General features: G+C 38.8%; 2 protein-coding genes across 5 annotated transcripts; one reads left to right on the top strand and one right to left on the bottom strand.

Moving 5' to 3' along the window:
- The first annotated feature begins 241 nt into the window (after positions 1–241).
- On the top strand, positions 242–11,969 carry fntb (farnesyltransferase, CAAX box, subunit beta). The gene is made up of 12 exons (XM_028041029.1): positions 242–490; positions 3,356–3,420; positions 5,586–5,658; positions 5,986–6,077; positions 7,513–7,659; positions 7,845–7,928; positions 8,753–8,839; positions 8,946–9,075; positions 9,720–9,852; positions 10,594–10,705; positions 10,782–10,896; positions 11,546–11,969. The coding sequence occupies exons 1-12, from the start codon at positions 392–394 to the stop codon at positions 11,705–11,707; spliced, it is 1,299 nt and encodes a 432-aa protein (XP_027896830.1). The 5' UTR covers positions 242–391; the 3' UTR covers positions 11,708–11,969.
- A 1,040-nt stretch (positions 11,970–13,009) lies between these two features.
- Positions 13,010–25,944, bottom strand: max (myc associated factor X). Of its 4 annotated transcripts, none has more exons than XM_028040142.1 (5): positions 25,776–25,944; positions 25,480–25,506; positions 18,206–18,313; positions 16,177–16,300; positions 13,010–14,449 (listed from the first exon to the last, which is right to left on the bottom strand). In XM_028040142.1, the coding sequence occupies exons 1-5, from the start codon at positions 25,809–25,811 to the stop codon at positions 14,262–14,264; spliced, it is 483 nt and encodes a 160-aa protein (XP_027895943.1). In that variant the 5' UTR covers positions 25,812–25,944; the 3' UTR covers positions 13,010–14,261. The 4 variants fall into 4 exon arrangements, with proteins under 4 accessions (XP_027895943.1, XP_027895942.1, XP_027895945.1 ...); XM_028040141.1 differs by having other exon boundaries at positions 16,177–16,315; positions 25,776–25,943; XM_028040144.1 differs by lacking the exon at positions 25,480–25,506 and having other exon boundaries at positions 25,776–25,942.
- Positions 25,945–26,152: the final 208 nt, after the last annotated feature.

Genomic DNA, 26,152 nt, shown 5'->3' with positions numbered 1-26,152 from the left:
ACATTACACCATTTCCTCTTAATTTGTGTTAAGAAATGATATTATGCGGTTCTTTTACATATCTTCATCATTGTCTGGGTTTCTCTTTTAATGCTGTGTTGAAATGATATCTAGTGGCATCAAAATGCTCGCGATTATTAATCCTGACGTACTATTGATAAAAATAACAATTAAAAAAACTCTCAGGTGCGACGCGTCCGTTTTCACGTTTCGGCGAATGAAGCGAAATGAAGAAGGTTTGTTCCCTCTGACTCACCGTAGTTGGCTTTTCGCGCAGCTTTTTACGCCCACTTCAGCAAGAAATCTGAAAACTATCAAAACAACGTGAGAATCTGGACGTTCCCGTTTCGTTCCCGGAGCTCTGCTGGCAGCGAGTCTTTTTTCCACCACCATGGACGGCGTTCCAGCTCCTTTGCGGTGCTTCGGTGAGCAGCACCCGGCAGAAATGTTTGAGGATGACGGGGTGGAAACGGTGACTTCGGTGGAGCAGGTGAGCTAACGTTCAGATTAGCTACATTGGCTACTTTGGAGCTAACGCTTCTGTGCGGTTCTGTGCTTGGAGCTGGAGGTGAAAGTGGAAAAGAAAGTTGACTAAATGACTCCCGATGAGACGTTTTATTTCCATTCCGTTAAAGAAAGACGTTGAGTCAGTTTTTTTTCGTTGTAAGCTCTCTGTTGTATCCTTCGCCAACTTTAGCCTCTACTTAGCTAACAATGGACTCATAATGAGATTAAGTTTTTTTATGCACGGGACCTCACTGTTCGCCTCTTCAGCGAATACTAGGCTTTGTTTAAAGACTTTCAACAACAAAATAATCTTCTCTCTGATATTTTACAACTTTTTCTTAATACTGGAGTGATATTCAAGTTTCTAAAAAAAACCCTGAAAATCAAATTACTTATTTTTATGCTGCTAGTCCAACGAATATTTTTATACGTTATACAGTATTTTTCATTCTCTACATATAGGGCTTAAAATGTGCATGTCCTTGTTAAAATGCAAGCTATACGGTTTTCTTCTCTCTTTTTTGCAACTCAAAACCTGGCATTATAAAAGAAATGTGTATACTTTTAATGTATGTTGTATGTTTAATGTCTGTTTTTAATTTTTTTTAAATATATAATTGGCACTTTTTTCAGTTGTATGTCAAAACAATCATAATTCCACCTAATAAAGTGTTAAACTCAACATTTTTCAGATTTTATTTTAGATTTTGAGACTGTTCTAAACCTATCGAAACATTACATTTAGCTCTTGAAAAACTATACGTCATTTACAGTTTCTAATTAAATCTCACTCATCTATTTTCTCACTGACTGCTTGTAAGTGCAGTTTGACTGCTGGATATTCATATGATGACCAACTGTAGACATTTCTAAAACAAATGTGAACAAAAATAGAAATTTACACACTTTTATATGTTTTAATTGCGTAAGTTAGTTCACTAGTTGTACTGAAGAAACGATGAGAATTAAAATGACTTAGAGTAAACAAAAACCTAAAAACTTCAATGTAAAAATTAAAGAAAATGCAGCATTAAGCAAAACTAGTAAGATTCCTCCACAAGTCCCTAGTTATGATATAATCTGTTTTAAAAGTATACAGGCATCTTCTGAATGGAGAATTGGCACCACCTGTTGGTTATTTTTAAAGAGCCATGTCATATAACTTCATAAGACAAAGATGTAAACATCTTAAAAATATATATTATTTAGAAAATTTTCTATAATTAGCTTCCACAATGTGTAGCAATCAATGACGGAGCAGAAAGCAGCAGATGGAAACATAAAAGTGTTGGTAAAATACTAAGTAAATGTATTGTTTTTAATCAAATTAATCCAAAGTAACTATAAAGAAAAGACTAAAAATGTAAAAGGTCGAATGTCAAAATGACTTAAATATTTTGCCTTCAAAGCTATTACAGAAAATTGGGATTGTGTAAGTTGAAGATAAATTTAATCACTAATTAACTCACAGAATTTAAAAAAAGAACATTGAAAATCAGGTGCTGTCGACCAAAATGTTGCAGAAAAGCCCATAAAGCCCCAAAACTCTCTGTTACGCCCCCCAAGGTCTAGGGGTCCAGGGGCAGCAACATAAAAATGTGTCCAGAGAAAAAGTGGAATGAAAAAATGATTTATTACAAAAAGATGGCTTTCACAAAACCAAAACACAATACACCTTAACCCAATTAAACAAAAGTAAAGGACCAACAAATTTCAGAAATCACTGAGTGCAAATTAAATAACAAGATGTTCAAACACGTCCGTCTAAAGAAACTCAAAACAACCCAAAAGAAAGGACAAAAGGGAGCACCAAAACCTCCCAAACACAAGCTTGTTCAAGATGTATCTAAAGCAGATTCACCACTTAGCAAAAGAAGCAAGAACAAAATTGTTCAAACTGTCCGAAAACAGTCACCAAACACAGAAGGTGGGGGTCAGCTTTACACAACCTCTTCCTGCTAGCTGCCCCACTGGAGGAATGAACTCAGATGTCTTTTATATGGTGCAGGTGGGCCTCATCAACGTCTGATTGGCCTTGCTGATCCAATGGGGTGGCTGCTCTCCTGCAGCCTCTAGGCAGCCAATCAGAAAGGTGTGCCCGCACAGCTGATCCTGCATAACAGAAAAAAACAAGGAGCCTGCACAGCCTGAAGAGGCCAGGGGCCGCAACATCTCTAAAGTTAACTATACCTTCCACTGGTTTCCAACAAATATAAACCAGTATAATGTGAATTTTAACATAAAGGAAATCTAAACCTTATACCAACTCTTTAATCTATTACGATGTTCTTATAGCTGTATTGTTAATCATTTATTATAAACTGTTTAAGTAATTCTTAAATACAGCATCCTCGTCACTTATTGGCATCCCTTTAATTCAGTTCAACTTTTACCGCAGGAGCATAATATCACTCAAAAATCACTGCTAGCACATTTACTAGTACCCTTTACAACGTATAAATAAATCTATTATTTATAATAAATAAATCTATTATTTATACGTGGTGAAAATCATTTTTAATAACCTTTAAAAAAAATGTAGCAGTTCATAAGTGTTGAAAATTATTTTAATAAAGCTTCCTTGGTGTTTAAACATCACATGACATGGATCCATTTCTCTCGCACTCTTAAAAACTGGAAAGACAAGGAAACATGTCAGCCATATTCATGCTACAAAAAAAATCCACTTCTCTAAATATTCAGTTCTTTTTAAGAAATGTTCAAATGTTGATGCTTAATCATATTTTTTCTGGAATAAAAACAGCAAATGTCTGCTCTCTCTGTGTATTTTTGAAAAACGCTGGGCTTTTTGTGTTGTTTTTCAAACTACTCCCTTTATTTTATCTAGAAAAAAGTGGAGGAGACCATCGAAGCGGCCATCAATGTTTACAAGCAGATGCACAGCTTTCCTCAGTAAGTTCCTGCAGAACCGCCTGCATGAAAAATTACAAACTAAATGTCAGCAAATGATCCCTTTCTGTTAAAGTTAATATTTCCAGATTGCATGTTGGTGGAGACAGTATTTTGATTCTTGAAGTAGGATATAGGCAGTTTATTGACAAACAGGAACGGTGCGTTGAAGCTCCAGGGTGATGGTCATCTGTTCCCTGAGTTGTCACATTCTCAGTGATGTTCGACGGCTGTTATCTAAAACGCCGTGCTGATCGGCCCACATGCATTGCCGTTGCTATCAGCTGTCATCCCGTCTCCGTGTGGGTGACTCATTTCATTTCTATGACAACTGCTGATCGCAGCCTATGTGGAGGTACATTTGGTTCCATCAGGAAAATTCATGCTATTAGTCAGAGGAGGGTGTGTGTTTATTAGAGAGTGAATGTTCTCTGCTTTTCTTGCCCGTAATTCAGGGGTGGAGTAAATTAAACGCCAAGATTATTTATTATCTGTTTTAACCAGAAAGAACTTCAGTTTGTTTAATACTCACCATTTATATTCAGTTTATGTAGGAATTATAAGAAAGAATAGATGCATTATCCATCCATTCACCAATCTAATCTGTCCATGCATCCACTCATCCGTTTATTCATCCATTTGTCCGCTTGTCCTTCAGACCATCTGTCCATCAATGCATCCTTCCATCCGTCCGTTCATTTGTCTGCCCAACCATCAATCCGTCCGTCCATCCATCCATTTTTCTGTTCATTCTTCCATCTGTCCATCCATCCAGCCATTCGTCCATTCACTTATACATCCATCCATCCATCCATGCGCCATCATCCATCTGTCCACCATCCATTCGTTCATCCATTAATTTTTCTGTCCATCCATCCACCCGTTCATCCATCCATCCATCCGTTGGATGGGCAGAAATGGCCTGTCCAACGGCCAGTTAAATAAACCAATAAATCTCTACCATTGTAGAAATACCAGTAGTAATATTTGATGTAAATGAATCATGAACTTTTGTCACTGTACATATATAATCAGAAAAAGGAGGACGAACTCTGGAAATATGAAAAAACGTGGATTTTTATCATGAATGTTGCAGAACTTTTTGTCCATCGATGAATTGTCACAACATTCCTGGCTTGTTTATCTGATGTGAAACATGATGTTTAACATTTTCCTGCAGAGATACATAAACTTAACCTGGGCTGTTTCCCTGCCTCTTTTCTTTTACCATAAGCTGGGTACATTGTATCATTCATATCATAGATGTGGGAGCTCATCAACATTATCCCGAGATTATTATACGTTTTTCATCCTGTCATCTGAGCCATTGTCTGCCCTCCACATTTGAAAGGCCGCGGTGGATCTTTATCTGATGCAGTGGGGCGACTGGTTGTTGTTGTGCTGCATATTTGCTGTGACAAAACCTCAGATAAAAACCTGTGACTAACCCGGTGTAGGAAGAGCATGACAGCAGGGCGGCAAACAATGAATTGAAAGGGCAGACGGAGATCAAGATTAGGCGGTAGGACCGGGTTGCTGGTTGACTCATTCAGCATATATGCTTGTTTCAATGAGATAAAGATGCACATGAAGGTTGCAGGCCTTCCTGGTGGTGCACACATGCACTTTGACACAAAACAACCCAGGAAACCATGCGGACGCAGACTTTTAGCCCCAATTTGGCTCATTTTGTTTTACATATTAATTTACACAAACTAGGAGATAGGAGTGTTTTGCAAGCTTATCATCAAATTTGCACACATTGTGAATACATTGTGCATTTTGGTATCTTTAATTTTGTGTGTACTTTTCATTTAACAATTTTTCTTCAGGTTTTAGTCAAAATTTGGGTTTTCTTTTTATTTGTCATGTTGTTTTTTGTTTTTACAGTAACTTTTAGTAATTTTTGCTACCTATATCAATAATATTATTTTTTAACAGGTTTAATTTCTGAAGATTTTTGTAACCTTGAGTTGTTTTTTTTTCTTATTTTTTTGATTTATGTATTTTATTTATTGAGTTAGTTTATGATGTTAAAATTGATCTAAGTAGTTGATATTTTAATTGTGAGCAGTACCTTTCATGATATTACATTTATAGTGACGGCACATTCGGATTCTGTTGTATCCATTTTTGATGCATATTTCTGTTTAACGTTGTTTCTTCAGGCCAACGTTGATGAGGGAACAACATTACCAGTATCTCAAGAAAGGTTTACGTCAACTATCGGATGCTTACGAGGTACAGAAGTCCCACTTTTCATAAAAAATACCAGCTTTTACCTTTTTTATTCTTATTTATTCTTTTAAGTCCTTGCATTTTATTGCTGCTTATGATGGATATATCACAAATTTTTTCTTTTTCTGCATTCTAACTATTTTAGCACAAATACTTGTTTTATATATTTGCGTTATTAAAGCATCATTATCAGCAACTGCTGCTTCTGATATGATGACAGTTCATTCTTTTATTGGAGGCAAAGCAGCGGAAATAACTTTTTGTGTCTCTAAACATTTCCTTGTGTTTAGAGACGGAATATGCTAAATTTATCACACATGTTCCCTTTAGTGTCTGGATGCGAGCAGACCATGGCTTTGCTTCTGGATCCTTCACAGTCTGGAGTTACTGGAGGAGTCCATTCCTTCTGCCATCGCCTCTGAGTGAGTCTCACGCTTACACACACCACAATTACTGCAGAGAGCTACAGCTTATACCCGGAGAAACTGTAAGAAAACAACAAAACCCATCAGCTGAATCCCTATTTTAATAGTAAAGTGAAGAAAATGAGGAATAAACTCACTTGCCATGATCAAGTCACGAAATGAATTTTGGATTTCAGTTTCATATTAGCAACAACACAGTAAACTGAAATCGTGAAAAAACTTGTGAAAAGAATAATCATAAACATAAATTGCAGTAGAAATAATTCTTCAAGCTTATCTAGCTGTTTTTAGTAATTGAATTCAAATTATTTCAATGTAGCTGAATTTTGTAAAATTATCATTTGTGTTCTTTTACGTCATATTGGGTTTGTTGTTTAGAATAAAGCACTGGTCATAATTAGTCATGTTTTTTTGTTTCTTTTGAAGCTTCAGTATCCACATTAATCAGAAACTTATTTGTAATTTTAGCCTTTTTATGTTTCCACAACTTGTTTTTCCCCCTGCATTAAAGAACTAATGAAGGTCTTTGAAGCTTGGAGGATTTTACTGTAATTATCATTCTTGCTCACTAATAATGACAGTGTGATGAGCAACACACTGTCTTTAAAGGTTTGTTTTGGACAACAGTTTCCAAGCAGCCAGGAGTTAAACAGAGAAACACAAAAACCGTCATCTGCTAAAATTACTGCCTTTCAGACGCAACACGTTGCAAACCTCAGTTCGCAGCGCCGCCGGCCTACGCGCTCATTATGACCGAGAGGGGCGCCACCTGGAGCGGCCGGTCCGGCGCCGAGCGCAGAGCGCGCTGGCCCAGCTTGAGCGTTTCTAACAATGGCAGCCCGACGACAGATTGCTTCCTCTGTCCTGTGAATGGGCTCGGGTCAGAACTGGCACCAGCTTGGTCAGAGTTAATGAAGGCGTCTCTTCCAACTCATTTTTCTCCTGGGATCCCTGCAGTTTTTTGATTTCTCTCTGCAGTGGAGGCTGGAAAGAGCGTCCACTGTGACACGTCAGCCGAGGTGATGCAAAGTTTTGAACTTTGCTTTGTTCTTGAAGCTCTCAAATTATTATTTTAAAGTTTTACTGGAAGTTTTATGCGAGTATTATTTTTGTTTTATAACTTTCTGTGTTAATTTTAGCGAATCAGAATCTTCAGAAATGATCAGAGATGACCATGCTTGAAATCTTTCAGTGTGTCTGAATTACTGGGAAGAATGAGCCAGAATTCCTCCACAGAAGTGAAAAACACTCAATAAGTGACAACCACTTATTGTTGTCAGCAGGTGGAGTAGAAGTAGATGTTAGATTTAAGGTGCAGTTACTTTTACTCTGAATGCAGGCTGCTTTTTATGGTTTTATCCGCATATGAAATTGTAATCTGAAAACGCTTTTTGAATTGACTCCGTTTATCTTAAATCTTCTGTCTCCTCAGAGTGTGTCAGTTCCTGGCTCACTGTCAGAGCCCAACAGGGGGGTTTGCTGGCGGACCTGGCCAACACGCCCACCTCGCGCCCACCTACGCCGCCGTCAATGCCCTCTGCATCATCTGCACAGAGGAGGCCTATAACGTGATAGACAGGTACGATCCGCACTGCAAAGCTACACAATCAGGTTTAAAGATTAATCTGCAGATACTCAGTTTTGCTACTGAACAGCTGTAGATATATCCTGACATTCGTTTTAAATGTATTCCTTTATATTTTCTAGCACTTAAGATTTTTTCCAGCTAGTTATTTCCTCATTTATGTCTTCTACCTTCCTCAGGGAGAAGCTTTTGGACTTCCTGTGGTCGCTGAAGCAGCCAGACGGCTCCTTTGTGATGCACATTGGAGGAGAGGTGGATGTCAGGTGAGTTATGGGCTAACTGCCTCCTGTTTTCTTTTCTCATGCGTATGTTTGATTCTGCGTTCCTTTGGATGGTTTTCGATGAGATGGAGTGATGTCATTGTGTTGGACGCAGATCAAACAGCTAGTAGGAGGAGAGTTGGTGTTTCACAACCAAACAGTCCACCCGCTTTTTGCTTAAAAATAGTTTGCAGTCGTGAACAGAGGTCAGAATTGGAGCATGCACCACTGGGTTAATAAAGTGAAGTCAGAAAAGAAAAGATTCATTCAAAATCACTGGGAAAACTGAACGAGACAAAATCCAAAGACAAAAAAGCTGCTGAATTATTCTGTGCACAAGTGAAAGAAACTGGAAAAAATGTCTCTTCTGTGGTCATTTTTTTCTCCTAAAATTCTTTCTACATGTAATAAATTAACAAAAAGCAGAAGTGAGGTTATTAAAAGACAAATACTTTGTGTTTTCTCTGACATTTTCCACTGTAAGAAGATTTGAATTTGTTGGTATAAATAAACCAACCGTGGTGGCAGGGTTGGTTTTGTCATTCCTGAATTTCACTCACAAGCCGCACAAAATCAGTTAATTTTTTCTACACATTTTAAAACATTGTTGTTCTGTTTCACTAATTTTGACTGCAGCTTTACTTTATTTAAAAACAAGCAGGTTTCAAACAAACGCAGCACCTGGCATTGTGGTAATAGTCAAGCTGCCACAATCTATTTATTTTAATAACTTAAAATAAAACTTTAGTATTGTTTAGGTAAAACATTTAAGATTATTTTAAAGCCATCTCTGTGGATCTGAATCCGGTTTTTATTTCCTCTCCCAGGAGCGCTTACTGCGCCGCTTCTGTAGCGTCGCTAACGAACATCATGACACCGACGCTGTTTGAAGACACAACCAACTGGATCCTGAGGTACATCCACAACGTCGCCACTGGAGATTTGTGTTTTTGTTTGTTTAGCAGCCGCCCAGTTTTTATTCTGACAGCAGTTTTCTTCCTGTCTTTGTCCTGGATGCAGCTGTCAGAACTGGGAGGGCGGCCTGAGCGGCGTGCCAGGCTTGGAGGCTCATGGCGGTTACACGTTCTGTGGCACGGCCGCCCTCGTGATCCTGGGCAAAGAACACATGCTGGATTTGAAGGCCTTGCTAGTGAGTGGCCGCTCTGCCTCTCTAATTAATCCAATCAAGGTTTTTACCGAGGTTTTGTGACTTGAATATTTTCAGAAATTCACCAGCTGTGATGAAATAAAATAAAAATGGATCAGGAAAGGATGAAAACCATGTTATGCTCTGGTGTTGCTGCTTCTTTAAAGGAGAACATGTTAAAATATCACTTCAGATGCAAAGCAGTTATAATTCAAGTGTGCATGTGAGCAGCTCTGGTTCAGCAGCCATAAAATGTTAACTACCGCTGAACCATCCGTTTAACGTCCCTGTGTGATGATAGTTTTTATTATTTTAGTCTTTTGGTCACATCGTCACAAGAAATCAGTCAGAAAACATATAAAGTCACTTGCAATCCGTATGTTTAAAGAAGAATTTAAAGCATAATAGTCATGATAAATCGATTATTGAAATAGTCGGCAACTAATTCAGTATTCGATTAAATGTTACACAAATTTTGGTTTTTTATTTACATGATTGAAGGACTTTCTTTGCCCTCACCTCCTGTGAAATATTTAGTTTTTTTCTAAATATAAAAAGTGTTCCTGTCTCACAGGTTAGTGAGTTTATTAGAACCCATGTTGACGGTTTGTCTTTAATGTAAACGTGTTTCTCGTTCTCGTTCCCAGCGCTGGGTGATCAGCAGACAGATGCGATTTGAAGGGGGCTTCCAGGGTCGCTGTAACAAACTGGTGGACGGATGCTACTCCTTCTGGCAGGCTGGACTCCTGCCTCTCCTGCACAGAGCATTATTCAACGACGGTACGTTGTCAAAGTGATCAGTGTCTTCAAACGAAGCAGACTGAGTAACTTTAAGATCCGTTCCACTGATGCGTAACAATCAGTTGGACTTCATTTTTTTGCTGAGAAAACAAAAAAGGTTGTTTGTTCAAATTTCAGGTAAAGGAAAGCTGTTCAGTTTTGAGATCTCGTCCATCCATCTTTTTGTCGATCCATCCGTTCCCCCTTTTTTCTGTTCATCTATCTCTTTATGTTTTTATCAGTCTGTCAGATTTACTTACTATTTGCAATGTGCATATTAAGAGTTTTGCCTCTGTGAAAAAGAAAAATTGCGACATAAATGTAACTTGTATCCATACTATTTAAACTTGCTCAAAGGCAAAAGGAGCTCTAAAATGTTGAATTAGAAAAAGGTTAAATTTGACATGAAACATGTTTACGAACTTTGTAAACATCAAATTTACTTGCTTTCACTTCAGTGTCTAGATACATATTTCTCCATTTCATGCTGCAGTGATGCATCTCAATGTTAAAGATCCTTTCAGTTTCATGTAATGATTCTAGCCAGCAGGGCCTAACTTGTTTTTGGTTGTTTTTTTAAGTTCGGTGCTAAATTTTGTTTAAATGTAATAAAAGAGAAGCAAGGAAGTCTGTCATATTTGTTAGAATTTTTCAGAGAAGTTTTAAACTGTATTTTCAGTGTGTTTGAACAGAGTCGTGTTTGAGTATTTATTCTTTTTGTGAATGTTTTCTCTGGTGCAGGAGAGTCGGAGCTGAGTCAGCAGCGGTGGATGTTCGACCAGCAGGCCCTGCAGGAGTACATCCTCCTGTGCTGCCAGAATCCAACAGGCGGCCTTCTGGACAAGCCTGGCAAGTCAGTACCCTGCCGTCTGACACACACACAATCAGGTGGGATTCATCATTTCATTATGATTTCTTCCTGTGTCCAGATCCAGAGACTTTTACCACACATGTTACTGCCTCAGCGGCCTCTCCGTAGCGCAGCACTTTGGGAACAAGGAGCATTACCACGAGGTGATCCTCGGCACGGAGGAGAACCGCCTGGTGAGTGGGCAGGGTGGGGTCATAGTGCAAGGAAAAGTTTCATTTTACAGGGTAAAAATGGTGCATTAGGGGTCTCCTGTTTATGCCAAATACAAGGAAAAAACAATGCAGTTGCGCTGTGCAAAGAGATAAAAAGACTTAATGGATATTATTGATTAATCACATTTTTGGTTTTACAGCTTCTAGGTCAACTCTGGAATTTTAGGGCCAAAATAAGATTTTTATTTAGAAGAATAAAGTTGTGATATTAGGAGAATAAAGTAGTAATTTTGTAAGAACTTTGCATTTCCTGTGAAAATGCAGTGTGAGTGCTGATAGCTGGATGCCGCTTTTGGTGAAAATTGCAGAAGACTTGCAGAAATGTAATTAAGGGGGAGAAGCTGCAAAAATCAAAAACCTGCAAATCGAAAAACTGTAGAAGAGTGAAAATGCAAAAATCCCACAGAACAGTGTTTACAAAGCTAAACTGCAAGGTAGACATTAGGAAGGGAAGAAGGGTTGGGATTAGGGTTTGGAGGGTAGATTGGCAACATTCAGTCAGTGGGCCAGTGTGTTTTTTTTTTCTTTTTTCTGAAGAATGATCATAATTTGAGCAAAAACTTGAAGAGGGATTTGAAATCTTCTCCTGGTTTTCATTTTCTCTCTTTAGGCTCCCACTCATCCAGTTTACAACATTTGTCCCGACAAGGTGGCTAAAGCCGTGCAGCACTTCCGCCAGTTGTCGGTTCCTGGCGCCAGCAGGCAGGCGGGACCTCCTGCTGATGTCGAGCCATCAGAACCGGCCTCTGCTTCCCCTGGGCCTCAGTCCTAGGTCGCCAGTCTCCGGGTACTGAACTGGATCCAATAGGATTTAATAAGGGAGCAGACAGGACGACGGACCCTCGGTAGAGACGAGGGCCAGAGTTTAGCAGCATTATACCAACATACAGGTCAACAGTATTGTCTGGACAGCTTACACATTCAGAGGAACTCCTGCTCATATTGCAGATGGTTTTATTCCTATGAAAGGAAAACTTGTAACTTTGTATAATTTCAGTATCACCTTACTTAATAAAGGTTTATACAGCAGTTTTCATCATGGTACTGTCATAAATCCTGATAATCCTCAGTACAACCAAAGCTTGTCCTGTTGACTCAAAGTTTTCTGCGAACTGAAGAGTTGTGCTCACCCCTCCAGCAGTGACTTCTACTCTTTTTGTAAACATAAAACATGGCAGACATTTTTCTAAGATGGGAGGTTAAATATGAAAGCCAATGACCCAACTGAGGATTATTTTAGTAATCGATTACTCTGATAAGATAAAAATTCCTATTTTTATTTTACCCATTTAAGCCTCATTTATTCAATATTAAATGCATTACAAATAAACCTATTCCTTTTTTAAATATATTACCTAATAACGCATAATTTAGTTATGCTTGATAATTCGGAGCAAAGGATGAATCTGCAGCTAAAAGTTTTATAACATGTCAAAAGCTCCACCCTGTTTGATTTAATATCAAGTTTAAGGCAAATCTGGTTAACCTTTTCTTTAACTAATTAATAATCGGACAGAAAAATATGCTTTTTAAATTTTTTACACAATTTGAACCAAAGCTACAACTGCCAATTGAGTTTTGTCAGATATTTTATTTTTCTTAAATGCAAAATTTATATTTTTGCACAATTTTGGCTTAAATTACTGCTGACTGTTTCGGTAAATTGACTTTGAGTCTATATACTCCAGTTAACTAATTGATAACTAAATTAGTTTATTTCAATAATCAATTTATTTCAACCCTTTAATTTTTTTTTTTTTACAATTTTAGAAATACATAAATACAAATACTTCCTTTTTCAAATAAAAACATTTTAACATTTGCTTGATTTGTATCTAAAAAAACCCCTGAAAAACCCTTTCTGCTTAATTTATCAATAATCTAGTATAGCGCTGAAACTGAGCCCTAGTATTTTTTTTTTATATATCTAAATGCAAAATTAATATTTTTGACTTTGTTCTTTCAGCAAATTGATTTTTTTCTTTAAATTAAAATGTATTATTTTAATCGATTCCTGACTAATCTGCTTCAGAAAACATTTTACATGGTGACGTCAGGAACCACAGGAAGCCCGTTAAAGGATAAAATAGTTTATTTTATAGTTTCATAGTAAAGGTAGGCCTCAACTTGCAAGACAATTGTTGGCAGTATGTACAACATACTTGTAATTTCCATGGAATGGAGTCAAAGACCTACCACACTAATTATATCCTCCTAAGTGGAAATAAAATGGAAACAATATACATACACACACGTCTCCTAGAGATATTAATTTTCCTTGGGAGGGGGGAGGGATGAAGTGTAGGGGTCAGGGGTCAGCAACATTTTTACTGAGTGAAGCACAACACGTCGACAGGGACTCACCTGGCCTCCGTTTACCTGGACATTCAACACCTAGTTCAAACCCGTTAACACTACGTGCGACAAATTGGTCTTTTCTCCATGAATCGTGTGGTTACCACAAAATAAAATAAAAAATGCATTACATGGTTTTGAAGACATCCAATCTGAATATATAAATGAGATGCCTAACGTATCCAGCCACCTAAAGTCATTCACTACTTCAAGCTAAAAGGACAAAATACGATACAAAGTTTAGGAATATTCTCCTTCAAAACATCAATTTCAACAAAAGGACTTAGAATTTTCATTTTTTAATATATATATAATTTTGTGTTAAATGTGACAGGCAGAAAACATCTGCACTTCTGTGGACCTGAGGCGGCCATTTGCTCAAAGCAGCTTCACATTCTTGAGTGGAGGTGGGGGGGATGAAAACTAGAAATTTTTTACATTTTTAAAAAGGTGGATTTTCTTTCCCAGGACAACAGATCGAGGTGTGTGTAAAAACTTAAACAGTTTATTTTTTCATTAGTCAAGCATAAAAATAAACAAAATACAACAAAGCAGTGCTTGGAAGAGGACACCTGGTTCCCCCTCTCGCCCCAAAATTTATCTTGAGGAGTAGAGACGGGGAGCGATGGAGGGGTGGGGTACAAAAAGCTTTAAGTCTTTGAGTTGCCAAGCTGCCTTTTTTTGAGTTTTGGATTGTTGTTGCTAAGAAACAGGTCAGGGTGGGCACCGACGACGGAGGGAAAAACTAAGACAAACGGGGACGAGGGGAAGCTGGGGAAACCTGAAGCTCTCTAGACGCACTGAAGCGAGTGGTCGTCCTCCATCCGGCTCGCTCCCTCTTCTCTGCTGGAAGGATAAACGGCGGCGGCGGTGGTGGGACATTTCAGGGGACACTCGTCTCCAGCGCGAGAGAGAACGACGAGGGGAGCTCGTCTCACCCGTCCTTCGGCAGTCTTCAGCTTATTGACTCTCTAGCTAGCCTCCATTCGCAGCTTCTTCCTGGTGGGCGGCTCCTCCGCCTCCGACTCGGAGCTGGAGTCGGAGCCGCCGTCGAACGCCGACACGGCGCTGCCTTTGGGGTTGGTGTACAGGCTGCTGTCAGGTGACGAGTAGTTGGTCTGGATCTGCGTGGAGCCTTTCACTTTCTCCAGAGCGCGGACTGAAAGCAAACAAACAAAAGACATGAGCGGCTGAGAGCATCAGGCAGAGAAAATAAAAATAAAAAACACTGAGGAATGCAGAAGACATGGTAAATAAATGTGAGACTGAGCGACAGTGGAGTTTATATTGAGGTTAGGGTTAGTTCGGTAGAATCGGTTCGATTGGGGACCAAACATTTGCAACATTTGTTGCATTTTTATAAACAACCCAAACCCTTTGGAAAAACCTGTTCCCCTCCTCACCTGTGGGGGCGCTGCAACAAGAATCACTGAAGGAATCACCATGAAAACCTCTGAGGAAGACATTGCGCGCATGTCTTCATGAAAAGTACACAAAAAACATCAGATTTTAGCAGTTGTAGAATCTCTTGTCTTCAATCTAAAATCCAAGAGCCATTTCTCCTGCTAGCACTCGACTGGTGTGTTTGTTTTGGTTGAATTTACCCAGAATGCTCTGCTTTACAGTCTGCTTCCTGCCGTGCCAGAGTTCACTTCAACCAAACAGAGATCCCTGGGGTTTTAGGGCGGACCAGGGTTTGCTTACAAATTCACACTAAACTTATTTTAAAAAATCAAACTCTAGTTGTCTGAATATCTGTGAAAAGCAGCAAGGAGACTGAAGCGCAGGGCATTCTGGGTAAATATAACCAAAACAAACAAAAGAGTCTACTGCTAGCAAGGGAAATGTTTCATTGTTTTTTGCCAGAGACAAAAGTGAAATCCTACAACTGCTAAAATCTGACGGCACTTCATTTTTGTTTACATTTCATGAAGAAGTTGCGCTCATGTCTTCTTCAGAGGGTTTCGTGTCGTTTCCATCAGTGCAGCGCCACCACAGGCGAGGAGGGGAACAGATTTTTCAAAGGGTTTGGTTCATTTTACAGCGCAGTGAGAAAACAAACCACAGTGGCTGAAAATGTAACAAATCAGGGTTTCCCCTCATTGTATTATAAGCCTGGCGGGCCACCAGGCTTTGCTTGTGCCCCCACCAGGCTAAGCAATGCTTTTTTTATTTAATTTTTTTTTTATATTTGCATTTTTTAAGACTTTATAGTTGATGTTCAGGCATTAATCTTCCAATCTTTCAGTAACACAATCATCAAGAGATATTTTCAAATTTCCTGCCAACTTTAAACATTTTTTAACTCAAAAAAACGACGGGCCACTAGATGAATGACTGCCCTGGCACCAACCATTGGGCTTATCAAGTTTTCTGGGGAAAACCTTCCAAATGTTGCAATTTCTGTCCCCAAACAAACCGAGTCTACCGGACTTTCAGGTGTGAAAACACCGCAAGACCCCAATCCTTGAGGAGCAACCTTTAGCTCAAATAACCGGGTCAACAGGACTCTGACTGCATGCTGATGAGGTCATTCTGACATGTGATCCAGGTACGTTGGACTATCTTAAAGTTGCAGGTCACTGGCCCTTTAGAGTTGAACTTTGAAGCTTAGATGAGGGCACATTCATGTGCTAAAACAGCCCAGTCAAAGTCTGCGCCCAGTTTATCAAATGGATTTAGGTCCAACGTGAAAACTGCTCTTCAGAGCGACAAAAGTCCCATCAAGAACTGACTTGGAGCTTTCTAACATTTCTATATTTTTAGTTTCTAAAAACAGAGATCTTTCTTTCCACTGGATCAAGTTCACCAGGTTTTTCTCAGTTGCAGCAACTCTGCAGATGAACACTAACACGTCCGGAGGGTCCGGCCTCCAGCAGCGGTTACCTTGCTGCTCCAGCAGAGCGTTCTGCCTCTTCAGGTCGTCGATGTCCTGCTGGTGCGTGTGGTTTTTTCGCCTCATGTACTGGATGTACTCTGTGGCTTTGTCTAGGATTTGAGCTCGAGACGCCTGTTTGGTAGACTGCTGTTAGTGACACATGCAGAAAGTGAAGCAATGACACACACATCACAGAGGATTCATCACATTTTCACAGAGTCTCCCTGCTTCTGTCACGACTAAAAACGAGAATCTGGGGCGACGCTTTCACATTTCAGGCTGACTGAACGGTTTACAGCGCCGGTTCTGAGCGCGCTCAGTGGCTATCTGTCACTTCACTGACAATTATTCCCCTTACATCTAAACACACTTATGCAATCTTTAATACATTGGCAAGTATGAACCAGAGATGAGCATTATTTATTCATTTAATAAATTAAATTCTCTAAACAACAATGAAGTGAAGTAACAACTCAAAAAACAAAAATATGACATTTTTATTGCTACATAATATTTTAAGACAATTACCCTTAGCAAATGTGCAAAATGCATTTTAATTACCAGCAGCTAAATCACAAAACTACATTTTTACTACATAAAAACACAGAAAAGGCATTTATTATTCTTTTAATTTGATCAATGTGTAAGAAGTTAAATAATCCATCACTGTCACTCTTTAAAATGTAAAAAAGCAAGAAAACAACAGACTCAATTAGGAAAAAATGTTTTCACAAGTAATAAAAAGTCTAAATAAATTTTAAAAAGTTCATAATCTTAACTTACCTTCAACTACAACCAGAGGCAAACAGCTTAGATTGACTGGAAAAGCCTGGATTAGACTGCAGAGATGGGAGGATAATCTCCTAATCTTGCTGTCTGACAACCATCTCAATTTCAGCCAGTTGTTTGAAAAAGCTTTTTTCTGCCACTTCTGTTAATTTGATTGATGTGAGATTTCTCTCTGGCAGCCAGGTGGCTCTGAAGTTAAACTGTTGCGTATGGTAGAGGGTCTGTGATGCTGCGGGCCTGTTTCTGTTCCAAAAGAGCCTCAGTAAAGTGCATTTCTTCTTCGTTTCTTTGAGACAACATCGTATTAGAAATAAAAATCTACTATTAGAGGTGTTTAGTTTTTTAATATGGGGTTTATAATTTATTAAAATGACCAAAGTGAGATTGTGCAACTGCAATAATATAGCAGTTTTAGACGTTTTTCCTCGTGGAGGTGAACAAGCAGTACTACTTCTTCTCTAGATAATTCAATTAGCAACAACAGAAAGCAAAACTCCCAGATTAAAGTTTCAGAATGACTAAGTCTAATCTTTACTAGTAAACATAAAGTCCAAGCTAATGCAAATGCTTGATATCTCATACCTAAACATACTGAAATATTGCTACAAATGACCTCCCGTGAATTATTTCAGTATTTCAGACAATATGGCCTTATGTGTGAAGCACTTTTTAAGCTGCTTCACATAAAATACAAGCTGCAAAAATATACTCCAGATAAATTACATACAGTGAGAAACAATTTAGAAAAAGTTGATTCAGAGAAATATGTAGAAAAGTTATTAAATGTCATTTAAAACTTCAAACTAGTCCAGATAAATAGAAGCTTGTCAAACAAGATGGCGGCTCTGAGCTATGGAGCAAAGGAGATCATTAGTGAAAAACAATCTGGATTTTAATTGCCAAAACTGATTTGTTGCCCAGTGTAACATTTCTAAAGCTAACTCAGCTCTGCCTCAGATCCCTGAATGGGCTCTTTGTGGTGTGATGACAAACGCTGCGCCCGATGTGTCCAAATCTTCTCAATGACACTGATGTGAAAACAGGAAGTGAGCAGCAAAATGTTCTCATAATAACTTCCTGACGCTGGTCCAAGTATTTAAACTGCCTCATTGCTGCCAATCTACAATCTCCCACCATCTGCTCCTTTCCCAGTCATTGCAACCATTTCCCTGGTGCACATTAAATTTAAAACAAACACAAAAATCGGATGAAGCAGTTCTCCTTTCTGAGAGTCTGAATGTTACCAACCTTTTCTCCCTGCAGGGCAGGTACCGAGTCCCGCAGGCTGTGAAAGCTGTCTTTGATGTGGTCCCTACGTTTGCGCTCCAGTGCATTGTGGTGTGCCCGTTTGTCTGCCTGCAATGAGAAGTCACAGGGCCTTCAGCCTGGCAGCAGTGCAGCGTGGGTAGGAGGACAGCGGGCGTCCAGCTGGCCGTCCCCGCTCACACCTACACAAGCTGCTCCGCTGCACAGCGTCGCAACGCTGCTTTACATCCACTCTGTGCTACAGGAAGGCAGAATTATTCATTTAAATTCACTGGGAATTACTGAGAAATAATTCATGTAGTCATCGATTAAACTGATGAACAGAAAGGTGTTAGTTTGGAAATTCAGAAATTACAAAAAAAAAAACAGAAATAAATGTTCTTGATGATGCCGAGAACAAATCAAAATTAATAACATTTCTAAAATGTACAGTGGATTAAAACGGAAAGTTCATAAATGTCCAAAAGTTAAAGGAGCAGTATTATGTATTTTCTAGGCTTACAGAGCCTTTTTTTTTTTTTAGGGATGCATGATATTATCGGTATCGGCCGATATTAGCTGTAAAATTTAATAGGCATTGTCCATTCTGTCAAAATAACTCGCTGATATAAAAGACGTAGATTTTATAAGATAAACCAGAGACAATGATACCTGCAGAACAGCATAACATCAACTTTGCACTGAGTGCTGTCATTGTCTTAGAGAGAGCAACGGTCATAAATAAATTTGACATTACACATAATGCATTTTCAGCCTCCTTTTTACCATTTTCATTTGGCAACAGGCTAAATTTACAAAAATAATGCAGCACTTTAATCCACAGAAAAGAAAGCCATACAGTTTCAGTAAGTAAGTATAGAAAAGAAATATCGGTAACGGTTAAATGAGTTTAAGTATATCCAATATTGTGCATCCCTAATTTTTATAGTACAATCAAGTAACTATGTTACCATAAGTTGTTATAAAAAGGCTTTTTATATATTAAATATGACTTAAAAGAAATTTGACTTTGTAATTTGACGCCTTGAAATTGTATCTGTCTCTTTAAGAACTCCAGTTCTTCCTGAAACTCTGCCTTCAGGATGTCATCACAACATGGTTTTATTTTCAAAAAGAATCCTGCCTTGTTTTTGTACATTACAGACAATAATCGCGTCTTTTTCCACGACTGAAAACTCCTTTTGCTCATCTAAAAAATGATTCCGTTATTTCCATCGAACAAAATCCAATTTTTGTTTTAATCTAAGGGGCAATATGACACATTTTCACAACATGGCTCCTCTGCTAGATATTGTTTCATGTCACAATTACGCACAACAATGTGCAAGTTTGCCATATAAAAGCCCATTAAAAACAATTTCTACTTGTAAAGTGACAAAAAAAGATGATAAAGAAAAGCAAAGCAGTTGATTTATGAACCAGAAAATATTTTTCAGTAAATGTTTTCTGCACAAAATTAACCAGACCTTCAGAAATATGCTAGATTCCCACTGGTCATGAGTTAGCCTACACAGAACCCAAGCGTGTTCATTGTTTACCCGTTGTTATGGAGGCATATTGAATCTGTCCTGCAAAAACAGGGAAGCGGACAACAATACGAGCAAAAATACAAACTGCAGATATTTAAAGTGCAACACAGCGTAAGCCATGTTCAGAAATTCATTTTTGGTGTTTCTTTGCAACCGTTTGAAGCCAAAGAGTCGTTATTCTTTTAAAACTTTAACGTAGAATCAGATTGTGATCGGTTGCAATTTGGGGACAAAAATGTTCAGCGGCACTTGACTAATTCAATATTGTTTTTGAAACATGTTTTTTAAACTGAAACATCTTTAAATCATGATAGTGTGCTTCTTATTTTGCAGTAATAAATATAAAAAGCTAAAATAATGCATATTTTCTACAAATACATACATAATTCCTATAACTTACCTCCAATAAGCCAAATATATCGACCCAGATTTTATGCCCATCTGACTAAAAGGATATTTTAATAACCCATCGAAAGATAAAAACAAAATCATAAGCCTTCTGAGGTTTACCAAGCAACAACTCAAAGAGACGACCCGCTAAGCTTTAGTTGTCCATTTGAAGGAATAAATACTTCTTTGCCACATGACCTGGTCACCATCCTGTCACTCCATCACCATGACTTCGTCCTGCAGCCGCACATCAGACCCTCATCCTCCTGAAAACCCACAGCGGGTCCAAACCCAGGTCACATCAACAGCTGTCTCTCAGACCTGCTACGAAATACGCCATGAATACCAAACCGGAGAGGAAAAAGGGCAACAAAATCTCACCGAAAGACTCAATTTAAAACGATGTTAGGATATTTTATCGTTTATGGCTCCTGTTCCAGAACATAAAGGCCCAAGATGTGCAAATTCTCTGTTCATGCATCATTTAATTATGCCATTCTTGTTTGATTTTGCTAAACTTCTTGTACAATCATTAAACACCAGCTTGAAACTGACACAAAAACACAGATTTGCATCATAATTGCCCTGTACAAGGCACAACATGGCTGCCACTGTTACATGACCAGAGCCAAGCTGGAGATCAGCTCACTTCTATGTTTTTAGGCCAAACCATCAAATCCTCCAATCAAACGTGCTTCTGGACTAATCCATGCTCTCAGGGCACAGACATTAAGCCCAACACTGAAGCCAGAGGCGGGACGAGCCAGACTGAGCGTCTTCAATAAAACACACGGCACAAACAATAAATATTACCAAGTACGTTTGGTCTAGTTTCTACCTTAGTATGCTCAAAATAAAATAAAACTAACCTAACAAGCAACTTTTCAGCAAGGCATGAGCTTGTTTAAGTCAATTATTCCTAAAAATCAATGAAAAGTTTAAGCTATAAGTGAAATAACAGTGGAACAAGACATTTAGGAAAGAAATGGCATAACAACAGAAGTGCAGGGTTTCCTCCAGAAGTCCAGAGTGGCAGGGTCCACTCGTTTCCCCACCGTGTTTTTGTTAAAAAAATGCTAAAAGCTGACAGGAAATTTTGGAAGTAAATCATCAACAGCAAAAAAAATATATATATAGCAGCAGATTAACTAAAACAAATCTTTCTGTAGGTTGTGTATGTACAATCAAACAGCATCAACTTTTTAAATAGACAATTGTCTGTTGAAGATTGATTTTATTATGTATAGACCTAGCTTAACCTGTCTTTGCTATAACTTTTGCATTTAAAAAAAATACAACAGTATTTTTCAAATAAGGTTATATGTGTCTTTTGTTTATTTAAAATAAACAAAAGTCAATTAGCCTGATGTGGGGGGCAAGTAAAGCCTGGTGGCCCGCCAGGCTTATACTACACTGGGGGAAACCCTGGAAGTTTGCCCTCGCAAAAAACAATAAACTTTAATTTTGCACACTGGAACTGGAAGACATTTTAAATATAAAAAATAAAACAATAAACAAAACAGAAATAAAAACCACTTACAACCAAAGCCATAAATAAAATATATTACAATAAAATAAAATATTACAAACAAATACAATTTGTTCCAAAAAATATCAGAATGGGAACTATCAAGCTCATTTTAATTGCTCTTTGCAACAGGCTTACTTATAACTAGCACCTTTCCATCAATATGAAGGAATTATAACTTTTAACAAGCTCCAAAGTCTTGCTGAAAAGTTAGTTTTCTCTTATTCCAAGTGCACTAAGATACTTGCATTAAAAACTAGACCAAAAATACTCTGTAAAATTTGGTGTTTTTGCAGTGCAGAGCTGAGCCAACGTTGCACTTGGTCATGAGATTTCTGCAACCGAGTTAAAGACGAGGTAGCAGACATGTGACTCATGCTGTCAAGCATCACAATGACAAACCAAAGTGACCACAAATGAGCCATAAAGCAGGCTGAAACAAGTTCAGTTTCAGGGGCAACATGGGAAGGACGCCGCCAAAAGTTTGAGTCTCTGAAATTATACACAACATACGAGGGATTGAAACACGCTGCCCAAAAATGACCCTTAATGTCACTCATCTGAAACTAAAACTGCAGCAAAAACCAGAAATATTCCACCAACCACATCCCGGCGTCTTGTGACGCTGCCATAGCATCAGCTAAACTCCACGTGCCTCCTGGCATCCACTCCCTGCATCAACCCTGCCATAAACAAACACATGACTAACCTCTGAAGCTATGTGCATTTACAAGTCTGGCAGCCGCTCTCGCAGCGACGGTTTCAGCACCAACGGAAAAAAAAGTGCAGAGGGGGCAGCAGGTCGTCGGCTTCCACCGCCACCACAGAAGCCGAAGAGCTAATTTTCCGCACATCTGGAGACGAGGAAAACATTTGCTAAATGTGAGAGAGTGATCTCAGAGCGAAGGGGCTGACGTTTCTTAGAACGGTGACCGAGATCTGGGAATGTGGCCTGTTCTGAAGCAGCAGGTTGAGCTTCAGGCTAACAACTCACATCGGCCTGCTAGCTTCAGATTAGAAGATAAAATATGTCCAACTTTGTGTCCAGAACCTCATTTCATTGATACAAACTACAACAGTGAGCATTATTTAAGACGTCTCTGACATAAAATCACACATTTATAGAGCACACACCTAAATAGATGTGTGTTTTATATTTTATAAAGGCTCTCAGAACTCAGCTCTTCTTTTCACACCCATGTTAATCAGATTTTTCTTTTATTCAGTTAATTAAAACGACCTACTTCTGGAGGCTCACTGATGCTGAGTCTGCTTTTATAAATATACACGACTTTTGTGCCTTCTCAGCTTTAAAAAAAGACAAATTGAGTAGGAAAAATTCATGAAATTACTGATGTTTGTTGATGGGACACAGCAATTATTAACTTATCACATAAAAGGAGCATTTTTCCAGCTACCTAAGAGGACACGCCGACTCCGCTGCTCCTCCATTCTTTACATACTTTGACAGTGAAGCTTTACAAAAGAGGGCTGGGTGCCAAGCCCAAAGCCGCCTTCGCTTTATCATTTGCGTATGGAAACCTGGGCTCCTCCTTACCAGAGTGCTTTCTTTATGCAAGGAATAAAGCAGAAGAATAAAACTAACATAACTTGACACGTTCCTAACATGAACCCATAATGATTACTGCTTCTATTATATTTAAACTAATGATCCATGCAGATCCAGAGTAAAATCCAAAAACAAAAGAGCTACAAATATATGCAATTTCTCCAGTTGAAAGAAACAGACTTCTTAAAAGTCTTATTAGTGTTATGAGTGAAATGTTTAATATATCAGCTTCTTATTGTTGCGCTACACAAAACAGGTTTCTCTCTTCACTCAAGTTTCAGTTTCAAATTCAAACTAAGACCATAGACGAGATTCCAACCGTGCCGATGAATATTACGTCATTTTAGCTGCATGAATAAAGCAGCTTTTAGGTTTAAGATAATTTTAAATATGGTAAGTTGTTGCCTTCTGATATTGTGCAACTTTGTAGATTTGGTCATTTCTTGTACAGAAAACCAAACAAACTGATATGCTATTGTAAAGAGCATCGCTTTGAAAAGCGTTGCTTACGGGTACAAACAGGAAGTAGCGAGAGAAAACGACAATGCCAGGGGGGGTAACTGACCTGGAGCAGTTAGAGCTCATGACAGAACGCGCCTATGAGGAATTTGGGAAACACTGGTTCTAGTTTTCATAACTAAAGTCAAAAGTAAAAGCTCCTTTTTGTCAAAAATGTGTCACAAAGAGTCCAAAATTATAACTTGTCTGATTATAAAGCGTCTAGCTGTTTGCATCTTTGGAGAAACTCAAGTAGCATTTAGATTATTTTCTTTTTATTTTATTGAACAATTTTCACAAAGAATCTGTAAAGCGTGGCATTCAGCCGTTTTTTAGCTAATTTTTTTTTAAACATTTTTTTCTTTCTTGCAAAGCAGCTCAAGCTCACAATGATTATACAGCAAAAATCTAATTGCTGCCAAAACGCTTCTAATTAGGTAACAGTTTGGGACATGAACATGCTGTGAGCTAAACCACAAAACTGTGAAATTCAAGTCTTCAACAACCTCTAGGTTTTCTTACAAGCCTAAACACCGACTTGTTCCTTTTTCCCTGCTTAAAAAAAACAACAAACAAAAAAAGTCCCCACAGCATACTGCCGCCACCAACATGTTTCCCCATAGTCACGGTTATTTGAAATAGTGCGGGATGTAAAGTTTTCCAAAACACAAACCACAAATTTGTCGCTTACTGTGGACGGCCAGGTGTTGGTGGCGAATATTTTAGCAAATACAAATCTGAAAAGTGTGGCACGCGTTAATCGTCACAGCAACTCCCTGATTGTTCCTGGTAAGGGAAAAGCTCCTCAAAAACTAAATGTTTTGTTTTCAGCTTAATGCTTTTAGGCTGAAACTGAGAATGTTTACTTTATAAACTTGATTGTTTTCCGCTTCTGTAGAGTTTAATATATTCTATCATAATACCAGTTCTAATGCTTAAACAAAAACAAACAAAAAAACATTTTAAATTTAGAGGCCAAGAGAAAAAAAAAGGGACGTGTTTTCGTGCAGCATCCAAGTTCTGCGCTGGCTGCATCTCTTCCCGGTTTGAGAAGCAGCGATACGTCATTCATTTAGCCGCCTGTAGGGAGAAGATGGCTCTAATCTCTGGCTGCAATACAGGAAAAAACATCCCGCCGCAGTCCGAGATGCAGGCGCGGCTTCACCACACCAATAACAAAACAACAACATCAACAGAAAGGCCTCTCTCCTCCCCGACTCCCTCATCCTAACCCGACTCTGTTTACCGAGATGATGGCCTGCGTGAAATGCTAGAAAGCCCCGATCATAAGCGGAATCCCCGTGGTGGGAAGTCAAGCGCCGGTAGGAGGGGGAGGAGGAAGGCTGCTGCCACGGAGAACAAACAGCTTTGTGTTTACCGGAAAAAATAACAAACCTGCAACAAAACCAGTCTTTGTAGCGGGATAAAGCTTTGGTCTAAATATAGACGTCGTGAACGAGTGGACTCCGTAAGGGGAACACCCTGCAACGCACAGTGCGAGCCAAAATCGTCTCAGTAGTAGAAACGCATCATTAATTCAATTCTCGATGCAACAACCACGAATGTGATTGTTTAAATATTTTCCTAGTGAAGCAATACTCCTTAACGCGATAACGTTACAGCCATGTCCTTGGGGCAACATTAAATACCAAAACAAGACAAAGTTGATGAATAAAAATAACTGAACAGCAGGGGAAACATTTTCTCGACAGTGGCCAAATCCCCCCACAGCTTTACGCACCACAGAGTGATATCTCGGTGATTCTTCCTGCAAAAAAACAGAACAAAAAGTACAATTGTAGCCATAACTGTTCGGCAATTCTTAACTATTACGCTGAGGTTTCTAAAAAGTAACACAATTCAGCCTATTAGCAACAAGGCAGGCTAAGGGGTTTTGTGAATTAACCAGAATCCTGATTTTAAAAAATAACTCAAAAAAAGAGCAGCTAGTCAGCTAGCTGGGCAGCTAGTTGAATGCTAAATCGCCAGCTAGCTGCGGATAACGTCCCTAAAAAGCGAAAAAGTGGGTATACTCACGTCACTATCGACTTCGATGTCATCGTTATCACTCATTCTTCGCTGAAATAGTCTGGTTTTAAAGGGACGGGTAGCTACAAACACAGCATGGATCAGTTGAGCACCGAGCGGCGCAGCTAGCAGCAGCAGCTCACCTTCTGTTTGGACAGAACCGTCTCCACGTGATTACACTCCACACGCACGACTGTTGCTGCGCAACACGCATGCGCGACATTTATGTGGGAGTTGTAGTCCGACGACGTCGTCTTCTACAAAGAATCAAAAACATACGGACTCTCCAAGTATTTAAACGAACAAGTGTTACGTTAGTACAATTTCACAACGATTAGCGTTATAGTAATTAACATAAATACCTCAAAATGTTTAATTAAAAACGC

This window comes from Xiphophorus couchianus, chromosome 15 (assembly GCF_001444195.1).
Source record: "Xiphophorus couchianus chromosome 15, X_couchianus-1.0, whole genome shotgun sequence".
Lineage (NCBI taxonomy): Eukaryota > Metazoa > Chordata > Actinopteri > Cyprinodontiformes > Poeciliidae > Xiphophorus > Xiphophorus couchianus.
Note: the sequence above shows the minus strand (reverse complement) of the source record. Positions and strands in the feature narration are given on the sequence as shown.